A 14644-nucleotide genomic window follows, 5' to 3' on the forward strand; every position below is an offset into this window, starting at 1 on the left:
AAACCATTAAACTCCAATAGACAACTGTTCTAATAATCATTTTTCACCAATAACCTAATAGCCAAGGTGGATTTTATAATCCACTTTGCTAATAGCCTTTAGAGAAAGAAAAAGAGAGAGAAAAAAACCGAATACCTTTTTAATTTTTTTCTTTAAAATCAAAAAAAATTAGATACATATTATATAAAAATTGTTTTATTTGAAGTTGTTGATATTCGGGCCTCGGGGTACAGTTGTTGCCAGATAAGTTGGCACCATAGACCTATAAAGATAGGTCTTTATAGGTCTATGGTTGGCACAGCGACGGAGGCGTTTATCAGCAAGTGTATTCCAATAGTTATTTTATCAATAAATTTGATAAGGGAAAAAGCCGATAATAGTTATATAAATCTTGACGTATTACATATTTATATTTTATTATTTAAAAATTGAAATGATATACTAAATATTTTTTATTTTGTTTTTTAGGAAAATACGTAGACTATAGTAATTGTTTTTTGAATATTTAAAAATTACAAGCTTTTAATAATAATATGTTGGTCAAGCGATTTACAACCCAAACACATTTTCGTCATGTGTTATTTCAACTAAAATACTACTCTACTAAAACACACAATAACGGTGTAAATCTTGACTTTATAGTAGTTGACGGTAAACAGTACACCAAAGATGAGTATACAAACGTTACCCCAAAAATATTATCCTACATCGGAATGAACAAACACAACCAACCAAATCACCCGTTATTCTTGTTTAAAAACCGGATTATCGACTACTTTTATGGTAATTTTAAAGGTCGGACAGGAAATCCAATTTTTTCTATGTATGACAAAATCAGTCCTGTCGTAACAATTAATGAAAATTTTGATTCACTGCTTGTTTCTGAGCAACATCCAAGCAGAAATAAAACAGATTCTTATTACCTTAATGAACGACATATGCTTAGAGCACACGCTACTGCCCATCAATCCGAACTGATTAAAATAGGTTTAGATAACTTTGTAGTCTTTGGTGATGTTTACAGAAGGGATGAAATTGATTCTACCCATTTTCCAGTTTTTCACCAAGCCGATGGTGTACACATATTTACACCAAACGAATTGGAATTAATAAATGGAAATGAAGTAAATATATTTGATCAATATAAAAACGAGACTAATGATAAACAAGATATTTATTCAAAAGAAGCAAGTGAAATAGTAGTAAATCATTTGAAAAATACACTGTTATCGATGATTAAAGAAATATTTGGTGAAAATATTCCATATCGATGGGTTTCTGAATATTTCCCATTCACACATCCCTCGTTTGAATTAGAGATTAAATTTAATGATAAGTGGATTGAAGCATTAGGATGTGGTGTTATCAGGCATGAAATCTTAAAGAACTCTGGAGCTGGCAATCGGATTGGTTGGGCATTTGGTCTTGGTTTAGAACGATTAGCCATGCCGTTTTATTCCATACCAGATATACGTTTATTCTGGTCAAATGATTCAGGATTCCTTAATCAATTTGTCAATACTTCCAATGATGGCCGAATCAAGTATAAACCGGTTAGTATTTATCCTCAATGCATTAACGACATAAGTTTTTGGTTGCCCAAAGATCAATCTTATTGTTCAAATGATTTTTATGAACTCGTCGGAGAATGTGGTGGACCCATAGTTGAACAAGTAAAGTTAATCGATCAGTTTCAACATCCTAAGACTAAAGAAGTTAGCCATTGTTACAGAATTATTTACAGACACTTGGAAAAAACTTTAACGCAAGATGAAGTTAATGTAGTGCATAAACAAATAGAAAATAATGTGACAAAAAAATTAGGTGTAAAACTGAGATAAATCAGGTGATTTTTGTTAATTTATTCATCAAGTCTTAAAAGAATTAATATTTTAATTTTTAGTTAATCTGTACATATTTCGTGTTATATAGTGTACATTACACTGTTTGATAGTTATAATTATAAATATATAAAATACTTATAATGGTCTTTATAGTTTTTTTTTTTAAATTATTATATTAATTTATAAACTTTCCAATTTTATGTCAATAAAAATGTTTTATTTTACATTAATATTGAAAAAAACATACTTGAACCCATCAGATATTTAAAAACAGAATTTTTTTTTCATATTAGTGGCCGTAGGTGAAAACATTTCTTATTTGGTTAGTCCTAGAGTCTAGACCCTCAGTTATTAACCAAGTTTAATTATATATATATATATATATATATATATATATTAAAGGTACACTATTTAAAAAAAAAAAGTTAATAAATAAAATTATAAAAAAAATTATTGAAAATATTAACAATAAAAATTATATGTGGTTATAATAATTAATGTTTACAAATGATTAACATGTATAATTATAAAATAGAGAAATTTCCTTGTGTATTTATAGTTTATAACTAACATTTATATAACCTATATTGTTATAATAGCTTTGTCAAATTACACAGTTTTTTTTGTACTTCAATCCATTTTTTGATGGATTTTAAATTTAAAAAAAAAAAATTGCCAACTTTGTAATTTAATAGTTAGAAACGTTTTAAGCAAACAACATAAGTCTAATAAAAAAATGTATAATATACATTTAACGTTTATTGGTTGTTAGAAGTACCAGATGTATTGTGCTCCAATAGATCTTTTTTGGTAAAGTGCTTGTTAGTACATCCGATGTATGGACAAGGTACAACTGATCGAGCGTGGAACATGAGTTCCACAGAATCTTGATCGTATATATGATTACACAACTTATTACGTATGGGTCTGGTTATCGGTTGTCTAGTGAAAGGATCTAGAACTCCTGTTGTGACTACTTCAGCCTCAATATTTGATCGGTTTAGATTTGGCTTGTTAAACTTCTTAATGGCTAAGAAGTGTTCATGGTTTTTTGCAGTTTTCAAACCATCATCATAAATATTGTTCAAAACACCTTGCGCTAAATTGTTGTACTCGCTGAAATGAATAAAAATATATTAAACAACATAAAGGTTAAAAGCAACATTCCAGATAGTCCTGGCCAAAACTTGCATAATCTAACAGGAACTTTATTGGAAGAGAGATTTTGTTCTTTCAAAAAAGAATACTCAGTGATAACAATTTTTTTATTTTAAGATGTGTAAAATGATTATAAATTTGATTTTAGATTTAAAAAAAAATCTTTTCAACTAGCTCCATACAAAATTCCCAGTTGTCGTTTGCGAGCTCGATGATCTTTGATGGTAAAACTTACCATTTCATATTAATGCTTTACGTGAGCCCGTATTTTATTATCATTAATTATTATATTATTTATTATGTTGTTTTTATTTAAAGTAATATTTTCTATAAACATTAGAAGATAAACAGTGATATTGAATTATTGAAAACAAATTGTCAAATAACCAATGAATTGAAATGAAATAATCTATCTTCCAAAATTATTAAATAAAGTAAATTTTTTTTAGTACAAACTATATTATAAGTATAACTAACCAATATTATAAATGAAAAAACATTTTTAAATTTGAACACTTACTTCTTAAACTCATCTACAGTTATAGGCTGAAAGTCTTTATTGACGCTCTTAGCTAGTGTGTCTTTATCACAACGAATAATTGCATCTATTCCTCTATCATATTTACACGTTTCTTCAATTATTTTAGAATGAGTTTTTATATGACTATTATTTTCTGAAACTTCAGACATTGTGTTTGAGTTTAGACATTCATTAAATGTGACTTGGGTACCTATGATTTGTTTAAATATCTTTTCCGACTGCTGACGAAGACGTGATATTGCTTGATTAACCTCTTCGGCTTCATTTCTACTGGATTCAATTGGAAAATCCATTTCTATTTCTATAATTATTATACAAGTAGGCTGTTATATTATTATATAAAATAGAATAACTAAAAAACATGATTACCTGATGACCTTTTTAGTTTGCGTACATCATCAATCAAATCGGCAATAGCTTTTTCTTTAGCTTCTAACCTTTTATTTTTTCTAAATGTTGGTGCATCGTCCTGAGCCAAAATGTCCACAAGATCTTTATCATCAGCAAGTGCACAAGGTAATTTTAAATCTTTTTTATATATTATTTTGTTACGTCCTTTAAGAATTGATTCTAATTTCCCGTACAAGTCTAAATTATTGAAAATAGCTGCTTTGCTCTCTCTATCCAATTCATTCGATGCCATTTTATTATTTAGTAGTGGAGGTACTAAAAACTATAAATGACAGTTTAATTTTATTGCCTTATAATAAAAGCTATTTACTAAAAATCTAAAACAGTAAATATTACTTTAATAGGCATGCATTTATAATATAAGTACACTTACCTTAACTACAAACAAAAACTTGTTATTAACTTGACATACTTTATTATGAGTGGGTTAATAAGACAGAAGAATGTAAAACAATGCCCGAAAGTTTTACAATTCAAGATTGGTAAAATAGTTAATAAATCATAATTCATAAAAGCAACGGAAAACGAAAATTGAAATGTTGAAAGAAAATAGAAATATTATCAATAATTAAATTGATAAAAAAGCGGGAACATTTTAATTTGTGTATGGCGGGAATATAGTTGAGATGATACAAGGTAGGGAAACTTAGTATTCTTATTTTCTTTTCTACCAAACTATTTTTTTTTAATTTCAACTAAACGTTGGCTGAACTTGACTGTAATTAATTTATTAATAAATCTCTGCAAGTATTCGTCTTTTAAACAAAAACCATTCATTGCAAAAATTCGATTATTCTACGAGATGTTACTTTTTTCCCGTATGACATGCTTTTGAGATGTTATCCACACTGTTAGGAATTTGTTACACATTCTTATAAAAAAAAATGTATTCATACGTATAAAACTTCTGTGAAACATCTTCGATACGCATAAAATTTAGATTTTTTCCCTTATTATGTAAATAACAACCAATTACCAAAAATTGTAGCATGAATTAAAATTGAGTGGATTTTTTTAGAGACTGGCGTCTTTTGAAAAGTCGAAAATTATGAATACTTTAATCTACACATATTACAGAACAAATACAAAATTATCTATTTTGTTTTTTAACCTAATAAAATATACTATATTATGAGCTATAAATGTTAGGTACTCCTTTTATGGTAATTTGGATGACAGCTTTATTGTTTATGTGTAAAGATAATATAAAATTAAAAATATTTATCCCTTGATTATTTTACATTTTTTTATTATTAATTTATGTAAATTATGTATTACTTAAAAACTTATTTAAAATTTAATTATGTTTTGCAAATTTTGTAACATCATCATATTTTTCTCTGAACATTTTTGTTTATGATTATATTTTCCTTAGACATTTTTACCAAGACTCTATAAAGGATAAAAATTAAGATGTAACGTGTTCTAATGAAAAAATATTTAGGCCAACTACAGGCATTCCCGAAAGAAAGGGACCTATTCATTTTTTATTTGGCCTAACTTGTGTTTTAAATTTCCACATTTTATGCACTAATTAATGTATTCTAAATTTATGGGCTTCAAATTAAAATAGTACGAAGTTTATGCGGCCTACAAACCAGCCTACTGTTGTGTCGAAACAACTTAAATTTGCGACAAACGGAAGTTGGCAAGGTGTATTAACTGCGGTATTAGTTCTACACAATATATTATAGATTATAGACTATAAACACTGATATTGTATACAGGTACAGTGTACACGTACCTACCTTTACAAAATGTAATATATAATATAATAAAATATAGTATTGTATTGTAAATATTATATTTAAACGCTATACCCTTTTGATATCAGCCTTCGATTATTTATGGCGCGTACACACACTTAAACCATTGTTTAGAATGTATACCTGTGCGCGTATAAAATATAATTTCGACTGTGGCCCGTGCCCGTACACTGCCGTCGCTTCGGGCCCATCCGGTTTTTTGGCTTCTACCACCCATTCTCCAACAGCGTGGTACGTGATCATCGTAGTAATAATTCCATTATTATTGCTCATTTTGAACGTGCCCATTTGTATCATTACCATACCCACTACCTATATGTATGTACGTCATGTTATAGGTACATAATATTGTGTTTGTATCTATAAATGTGTTACCGTGTGTTTGCTTAAAAATGTCAACGAAATCAATATTTAAAAAAAATGTACCGTTCGCAGGCGCCAATCATTATTATATAAATTATATAATATGAGGAGCAATCCCGTGTAAAGGGAGGAGAAGCAAATTGGACAAGTGCGGAGTGCCCTTTGTGGGTGTCAATGGGGAATTTATTGTGAAGGGGCGGTAAATAAATTAAATGTTTCTACCCCTCTTGGAATAAAAACAATGAGGTCGGAATGAACATTAGTTGGTCGAATAATGTACTATTATTATAATTTGAACTTCAGAATAGGGGAAAACAGGATTGATTGTATCCTGAACGAAGCACTTCAAATGTATAAGATTAAAGACACAGTTGCTAGCCGTAGTCTCTCTTGTGCAGTGCAATTTTCAGACCATTTATATACAGTGACGCCCAACATTAAAGATAGATACTAGACACTAGAGCGTGTCTTGAACGTCAGTTTTTTAAAAAAGACAATTAATATAATTTTTTTTACAAAAGTTTATATTAAGGAAAGTAAGGAGGAAATGTTTTTAAGTAAAAGTTAAAATAGAATTTATACCTACTATGGTAATTTATATTTCAGAATCGCAGTTAGTAGTTAAAATCGAATAATAGCGTACTCATTTTTATATCTCTTTTTATTAGTCATATCTCATTACTGGACTACAGCTTGGGTCGTTTTTTGTGTGTTGAATACACTAACTCGGTAGTAGTAGGCATATTACATATATAGACATAATACATATTGTGTATTATTCAAATCTTAAAAAATATATTAAATGAAAACGTATCGTTGGTCGTTGAAATGTAAAAGAAAAGAGTATGATATTATAAAGACTATCGCATGGCACGACATGCATACAAAACCATTTGTAACGGAAACGGGTGCCATTATAGAATGTTTGGGCGACAGAGTTGAATTTTAAAATTAACGCTTTATATAAACGCTCTTCTGTGCATCAAATCAAATTATTACTTGTATTCTTGTGATGGCGGTCAGTTGATGGTTTGTGTAGTTCTGTGAAACTCTGTTAGATAAATGCACTGATATTTTTGTGGTTTTTGATTTTAAAGTTGTAATATGTTTTGTTTATTTTAATTTGCTTTAAACCTTATCAAGATAGTCAACGACAGTTCATAGAAGATCGGATTTACTATGCCTGTGGTTTGTGGAAGTAGCATGAAAGTATTCGTGGGTCGGAGGAGGCAAGATGAGGCAAAGCTGTTGTGAATAGGCACTATTGGTGCTTAAATATAAAAATAACAGCTATGGATCATCAGGCCACTTCTGTCCGCGATTTTTGTAAAATGGCCGTCTACGTTGGAAATAATTTGATTTTTTAGAATATAATTTAACTAGTATGCTTTATACAAATGATATCTATAATATATTATATATATATATTATAATTGATATAACTATATAAGTATAATTTATTATAACAAACAACTTAAATCATTATAGGTTTATAAAGTAGGTAAGTACTTGTACACGGTACCCTGGTAGGTCATTAAAGAGCAGATAAGTTTATTATCCTTAAAGAATCACCCTTGCTACATTAAATATGTTATTCGTACTTAGATTTAATGTGTTTTATTTCGTACTTAGCACTAAGAATTCACTATCATAAAAAAGTTTTAAAAATTATACGAGTAGTAATAAATAAAAATACCTTTTAAATTATACTAGATTTCATAATAAATCAAATACCCATTGACCAATTGTATAAGTACATTATAACTACTTCTAACTTATTTATTTATTATCACTATAATAATTGTATAACTATAAATAATAGTAGGTAATTATTGTATATTATGTACCAGTTATAAGTAAAAGAACGCACATTTTTTAGATATTTTGAAATATCACTAAATTAAATTGAAATACATATTTATTTTTAATTTTTTCTAAATTTAATATTTAACTATACGTTATTGACGCGAGTCCATTAAAAAATCTATGGTTTACTATTTAAAATAATTATGAAAATGGTAGGTTGATTCGTGTTATATTGTTTTAAATTACAAAATTAATACATTGAAATGAATGTTTTTGTTTTAGTTAGATATCTATAAAAATAAAATTCTAAACATGTTTTTTTTCTAAAACGATTTTTAAAATAAAAAATGTAATGTGTACATTTTTTTGGTTTTATAATATTATACTAATGTACTAATGCCAACATTTGCTTGTTCAACTTTTGTATTATTTTTTAATAATAGATACTTAATTTATAATTATTTTTTTAAGATAATAAAATGTATTATTTTGTTGTAATTGTATACATAATCAGTTGACTAAGTTTGTCGATTGGGACTCCTAGAGTAAGTGCAGGGTGTGCCCGAGAACACTTATAACAACAGCGCTTGTCTATGATTGATATGACCGCCATTTAAGGATCTGACCTCTGAAAGAATCAAGTCATCAAGATATTTCTAAATTATTTATGAAACAATAAGGTTTTTCTCTATTAATAATTATTATCCCGCAGGTGTCTACTGTCTACATAATTAAAGGGTTTTTAGTTATTACTTAAGAGGACGTCATTTTGAAGCGGATTAATTTTACAAAGGCTGTAATCAAAACTAGGAAACCAAATTTTCACATAAAATAGACAACCACATTGTCTGTGCTCTTCCATGGCCCTTTTTTTTAATATTTCAACCAGTTAATTAATAATTAAATAATTTAGAAAGGACTTTTTAAAAAATGATATAGCGTCGGTTGTATTAGGTATATCGAAAAATACGGATGCCGGAGCACAGATAATTTTGACATAATATGTAATATGTATGAATTTCTTTCATTAACTATATATGAAGCTTGAGAAAAATTAATCCGCGTAAAACTCAACTGATATATTTTTTTTTAATCGCTATCAAGGATGCTGTGATAGTCCGAAAAATAATTTAACTACCTAAAAAGAGTCCTAACTACTGAACTAATAATTACACATCACAGTTTAACCTTAATGTTAAGATTTTATAAAAAATCGCCTACATGAATGTGTTGAAGCTTTCGCGGATTCAAATATCACATGAATAATTTTCGGATATATCCGAAAATTATTCATGTGAAATCGCCTATACTTTACTCCTTAAAAATGGGCGGTGTGGCGTCCTCTTAATATCATTTGAACATTAGTAGTTAGATTTTTCTTAGGGTAGATCAACAATGAGGCAATACATCTTAGGTAGGACTAAAATGAATTATTTAATCTCAAGACAAGAGTCCCGGGACTTTTATCTCATTTCCGGTTCCCAGTGCCAACTATAACAGTACCAGTAACAACTATAATGGGTATGCAATTCACAGGGGCCTCTAAAAACGATATAGTATATATATATTTTAAGAGCATTTATTTTTTATAAGACTACCAGATTTAATTTTTCAAAAGTCGTACTTTAGTCATTAATATTTATCTTATATAGACATTAATGAAAGATGATATTTGAGAAGTTAGGGTGAGTTATGCAGTGGCGTGACCAGAAATTTTGGTATAGTGAGTGTTGCGAGCAACATGTTGATAGCATTGTTACCGAGTAATGACATAATATTCGTATACACTATACCTAATCCTAAAGTTTTTTTTTTAAAAATATTTTATTGCTATTAAATATTTGATACCACAAGTTTTGCTCAGCTTTCTTACTGGTACATCATAATAATATATAGATATGCCTATAACTATTTCCCATCAAGAAATCATGAGTCAACTGTCAAAGTAATTATTTTTTAATTAAAAAAAATATCAATCATTTCCCTCTTTTCCTCAAATATGCCACTGGAGTTAGGGATATTAGGGTGAGCCATTGCCAGAAGGCAGTTGACGGATGCTGTAGCTTCTAACTCTAAAGTCCTAGTTATTGAACTAATAATTACACATCACAGTTTAACCTTTAAATTAAGATTTTGTAAAAAATTGCCTATACTTTACTCCTTAAAAATTGGCGGTGCGACGCCCTCTTAAGCGTTTTTGCAAAAATGTTGGCTAAATCTTGGATAACGTTGGCAACGCTGTGACACCTATTGGAATTTTTCACCCTACTCTAACATTATTGTATTATCATACTATCTACCAAGTACCAGCATATTATGAAATAATGTCTTGTTTACTTTGCAGTCCTGTTTACGCTTAACTTTTGTAGAAATCTTTATCAAGACAATTGTTTACGATTTTTAAATATAAATTAAAAAAATATTTAATATATTATTGTATAATTATTCTTAACAAATATTGATTTTTTGTCCTGAAATGTGTTTAATGCATTATATTATCTAACTCAGTGTATTTTGGGTACCTTCAAAGTAAACAAACCTATGTAGTTAGATAGGTAGGTATTAAATATTTGTCTTATGTTCATACCTATATAGTTATTATATTTAAATTATTATTGTGGTAGTTCACGATCAACATATGTTGCTTATTGATAAAAGACGTTATCAGGTGTAGTGCCATTCTTCTATTCAATAATTGCAAAGCAGTTAACTTTACAGTTCACACTCGTACTTTATTTGGTAAGTTATAAGCAATATACAACAATTTAAATATATTAACTATTTAATTTTAAATATACATAAATAAATTTATAATTTGTGTTTCATATTTTATTTGCTTGTTCACTGTTGCTGTTTATGAACAAAATATATAGTTAATATAATTTGCTATTTTTTGTTTTAAAAAATGTTTAAACCAATAATCATGATTGAAATGTATCTTTTATTTTCATTAAAATAGATTTAAAATGTAATAATTAAAGTTTTTTAAGTACACTTAGCATGATTTTAGTATTTTACTAAAAATAATTTGTAGTCAAGTGACCTCACATTTTTTTTTTTTAAATAACATTATATAATTTTATAACTTATAAAATATGCATCACTACTTTTATTTGGTTCATTTTAATTAAAAATATATTATGTATAACAAAACGTTTTACTTTTAATTCTAGAAGTCCATTCAGAAAACTATAGTGTATTATAAGTGCAGTCAAACAATTTAAAAAATGGCACTGTATTCAGGTAAATTAAAAGCATTTTTACTATTTTATGTTGTTATAAATCTACTTATTCAGACGCCTGTTATAAAAAGTAGTATGCTTCATTTTCTTAATGAAAAAGTAAAAACAGTATGATTTTCTACATCATAGCGATGATCATTATGTTTTGTTTTTACTATAACAATTAGTTAATCTGTATTTGGTATGTCAAAAACGTATTAGGTACAAATTTCTCATCTAAAACTATATTTCGCCTATAGTTTTTTTATTGAACAAAATATACTATTTTTCGGGGAAAGAATGAAACATTAATTTTTGTTACAAAAGACGTAACTAATTGCTACATGTTGGGAGAGAGGTCAAAATAAAGCTTTCTATTTTTTTTTAACAATTGTATAGAAAAAGTATATTAGATTTGTAGCAAATGACATATATTACAGTGAAACTTGTCTAAGACAGACTCTGAGTAAACTGGGAAACTGGCTGAGACATAATTTGTGTATGGCCCTGCTAAACCACTTTGCATGTATGTTTTACTGAATAAGAAGGAAAACTGCTTGATACGGAATTCTTTTGGTCCTATATAATTCTGTTTTAGACAGGTTTCACTTACTAGTTATCATAACTGGCATCGCCAGTACTTGGTCACAATTCCTTAACTATCATAATATCTTTAAAAATGGTAATTATACATTGTCTAAACTAAAAATTACAATATTTTACTACAATATTGCATTATATGTTATTATTATATACTAGATACAGTATAATTTACTAATAAATTAGTATTAAACTGAAATTTCAATAATAATAATAACAGTATAAGAAAAAAGTTTACTCATAATACCTACTTATGTAACTTAAAACTTAGAAATTTATTTGAGTTTCTCACAAGTGTAACATAAATTCTATCAATAACTCACTTTCCTTTATTTGTACAGATATGTCAGCTGCTTTGTCTATATTAACTGAAATAAAGACTTTGGTGAACGAATCAGGAGACGATAAGCTGAAAGCAAATACTAACAATGATCTACAACTTTTAATTTCTGTATTCCAAAATCCCATTATAAAAACTATTGCTTCTGTCCAAGTAAACATTTTTAAAAAAAAATTGTTTGTTGTTTTTATTAACTATGGTATCTTAATATTTTATACTAATTTAGGACTCTGTATCTGAGCTAAGTTGTCAGCTTCAAGAACATCCATCTTTGTTACCAGTCGATTTTGATATTTCACCTGTTACTGGTCAACTCGTGCTAAGTTTACCATCAGAAACTAGTTTATACAATAGTGTGCCTGAAGATTTAGACCAGAGAGTTCCGAAGCTTTCAAATAGTTCATCAACTGAAAGTTCTTCGCCTATTTCAAAGGTATACTTTAATACACAATTTTGATAATATTCATATATTTTATTAATTTTAATATGTTTTAATTAAATACTAAATCTTTTTACAGGAAAACAAATTATTAATTAAAGATATAACTGCTAATTTAGCACCAATCACTACACAGTCTTATGCAGTAGAATTTCAGAAGGCTGTCGACGAAGCATCAAAAGGGCGTAAAATTCATAATGTGCAAGTAAGCATACAAAATTTAAAATTAATTTTATAACACGCCCCCCCTCCCCCCAGAAAATGATATGGGTATAAGTTTACTTAATAAGGCACATTTTTTCTCTGCTACATTTTATGTAAACTCTCTCTTGATTACAACTATAAAATATAAATCTCTATTAATTCTAAATGTATTACCATTATTATAAATTTAATTAATACCAATAGTATTACTTACTGGGGAATAAAAATTATGTATTGTAAATGTTTGACAATACAGTTATTAGCAGAGAGGAGTTGAGAATTAGTCAGCCCTGGGAGATGGAAATTGTTCTTGCACAAGGGTAATTGGCCATGGCTTTTTGTATTTTTTTAATTTTTCTAACCTAACAAAATAGGTTGGATCGGGGTTAAAATAAATTCTATGTATCCAGTCAGGTTTAATTGGACTGATGATGAATTTTTTTTCCCCAAATTAAATATTTTTGCATTCCTTCGTCATTATCTGGTCAACCATTTTTGATAAAAACAAAAATGTATTGATATTGACAACTTAATAGCTAGTTGGCTGTACTTTTAAAGTCTGCCCAAATAATATTCATTATATTATGAGATATACGGGTCAATGAAATGTGAAAATGAACACATTATGGTTCACACACAGATGTAAAATTTATTTAAAATAATTTGTGAAGAAAATTGCATTAAAATGCTGATTTTTGGTCAGCCTGGTAAGAATCTTAGTGATTTTACGGTTATTCAAGCATTTTGCAAGAAGGTAGAAGAAGCATTTATCGATCACTATTAGTTTTGACCCAGAGAACCAGCTTGGATCAATTTTTTATATTCATGTACAGCATTTTTCTTCTCAATCAGTTTTTAAAAAGAAGTATTGTCCAAATTTTTTGATGTTTCAGGAAAATTTTGTCTACTAATAAATTCTTCATCTTTATATATATCTCTTGACTCCTTGGTAATTAAGAATGCTCTCCTTTTAAAATGATTTAATTTGGTCAAGTATAATAATCGTTATCAGTGTGTTTAATGCAGTCGTTAATATTTTTAAAATTACAACTTGAGGTTGATAATATGATTATCACACATTTTGATTACAAACTACAGACGTCTATAGTGAATTAAGATTTCAGCATAGTATAGAGGTATGCGGTAAAATTGTGGGTGTTCCGGGCGTTAAACATTTTTGATTGGCACTTACACAAAACTATTAATGATTACAATTTGTATTTTTCTTGCTTGTTAATTAATTACATTTATGACAAATTTAAAAATAGAAATGTGTAATTGACTATTGTAGCTGTTGATATCGGAATAAGGACAAGCGATAGTAAATTGTTACAAGACTATAAATTAAAAACAAAATCGTAATACATTTAGAAACTATTTAGTTATAAAATGTTTATATAATTTATAACCTATGTAAAAGTAAACAAATAAGGAACTCTTATTCCATAATATGAATATCAATATGTGAGAAGCGTACAGGTAAAAAAAATGAATTAATAACTTGTAAGTGGTAGTATTATGAATTATTGATGGGATCCTCTTTTTTTGCACTTTAAAATTTATATTTTTTAATTAGTATTTTACATGGTGTTTTTTTTTTAAATTTGATTTAGCTGTACAAACCAGAAGGTTGCAGCTTAGGTTTTAGTGTCGTTGGCCTAAGAAGCGAAGAAAAAGGCGAATTAGGAATTTTTGTTCAAGAAATCCAACAAAATGGAATAGCTGCACGGTAAGTGATTGTTTTAGATTTTTTAATTTAATTTTACTAACAGTGTATAGGTAATACTAGAATATAGTTAAAAGCAATTGCATTTGAGCAGTATTATTTAATTATTTTTTAGTGTATGAGAAAAAACTATAAATATTAAAAATTATTTAGGTAAAAACACTTTTTTATATATTTTAAAATACTGTTTAACAAATATAACACTTTTTTTTATTTTTTAGCTAA

At 27.8% G+C, this 14644-nt stretch overlaps 3 protein-coding genes across 7 annotated transcripts in view; 2 read left to right on the forward strand and 1 right to left on the reverse strand.

Annotated features, from left to right (window-relative positions):
* The first annotated feature begins 379 nt into the window (after window positions 1-379).
* On the forward strand, window positions 380-1985 carry LOC126836048 (probable phenylalanine--tRNA ligase, mitochondrial). Its single transcript, XM_050569019.1, has one exon. The coding sequence runs from the start codon at window positions 534-536 to the stop codon at window positions 1839-1841; it is 1308 nt and encodes a 435-aa protein (XP_050424976.1). The 5' UTR covers window positions 380-533; the 3' UTR covers window positions 1842-1985.
* A 366-nt stretch (window positions 1986-2351) lies between these two features.
* LOC126836049 (E3 SUMO-protein ligase NSE2-like) lies at window positions 2352-4700 on the reverse strand. Of its 2 annotated transcripts, XM_050569022.1 has the most exons (5): window positions 4328-4700; window positions 3913-4216; window positions 3734-3844; window positions 3523-3682; window positions 2352-2960 (listed from the first exon to the last, which is right to left on the reverse strand). In XM_050569022.1, exons 2-5 carry the CDS (start codon window positions 4184-4186, stop codon window positions 2603-2605), a joined length of 903 nt encoding a protein of 300 aa, XP_050424979.1. In that variant the 5' UTR covers window positions 4187-4216; window positions 4328-4700; the 3' UTR covers window positions 2352-2602. The 2 variants fall into 2 exon arrangements, with proteins under 2 accessions (XP_050424979.1, XP_050424978.1); XM_050569021.1 differs by having other exon boundaries at window positions 2357-2960; window positions 3523-3844; window positions 4328-4528.
* A 5538-nt stretch (window positions 4701-10238) lies between these two features.
* The window catches only part of LOC126836093 (multiple PDZ domain protein-like), a 78694-nt gene continuing 74288 nt past the window's right edge, over window positions 10239-14644 (forward strand). For 3 of the 4 annotated variants that reach the window (XM_050569120.1, XM_050569122.1, XM_050569123.1), the window contains exons 1-7: window positions 10240-10444; window positions 10514-10628; window positions 11063-11132; window positions 12052-12203; window positions 12277-12483; window positions 12569-12694; window positions 14307-14422. In XM_050569120.1, coding sequence (XP_050425077.1) covers window positions 11117-11132; window positions 12052-12203; window positions 12277-12483; window positions 12569-12694; window positions 14307-14422 — 617 coding nt within the window. In that variant the 5' untranslated portion in view covers window positions 10240-10444; window positions 10514-10628; window positions 11063-11116. Of the gene's footprint in view, window positions 10445-10513; window positions 10629-11062; window positions 11133-12051; window positions 12204-12276; window positions 12484-12568; window positions 12695-14306; window positions 14423-14644 lie in introns of all 4 variants that reach the window. The other variant, XM_050569121.1, reaches the window with a different exon arrangement.

The sequence above is a fragment of the Adelges cooleyi genome, unplaced genomic scaffold (assembly GCF_023614345.1).
Source record: "Adelges cooleyi isolate 19-005CV unplaced genomic scaffold, UGA_ACOO_1.1 ACOO_flye_CR_arks_rails_tigmint_CR_PRNA_23, whole genome shotgun sequence".
Taxonomy (NCBI): domain Eukaryota; kingdom Metazoa; phylum Arthropoda; class Insecta; order Hemiptera; family Adelgidae; genus Adelges; species Adelges cooleyi.

Bases quoted from the DNA above. Each gene is read 5' to 3' on its own strand.
- LOC126836049 (XM_050569021.1), bottom strand. From the start codon at position 4,186: ATGGCATCGAATGAATTGGATAGAGAGAGCAAAGCAGCTATTTTCAAT. The intron at 3,845-3,912 runs GTAATCATGTTT...TAATAATTATAG, and splicing joins CAAACTAAAAAGGTCATCAG to AAATAGAAATGGATTTTCCA. The intron at 2,961-3,522 runs GTAAGTGTTCAA...TATTCATTTCAG, and splicing joins ACTGTAGATGAGTTTAAGAA to CGAGTACAACAATTTAGCGC.
- LOC126836048 (XM_050569019.1), top strand. From the start codon at position 534: ATGTTGGTCAAGCGATTTACAACCCAAACACATTTTCGTCATGTGTTA.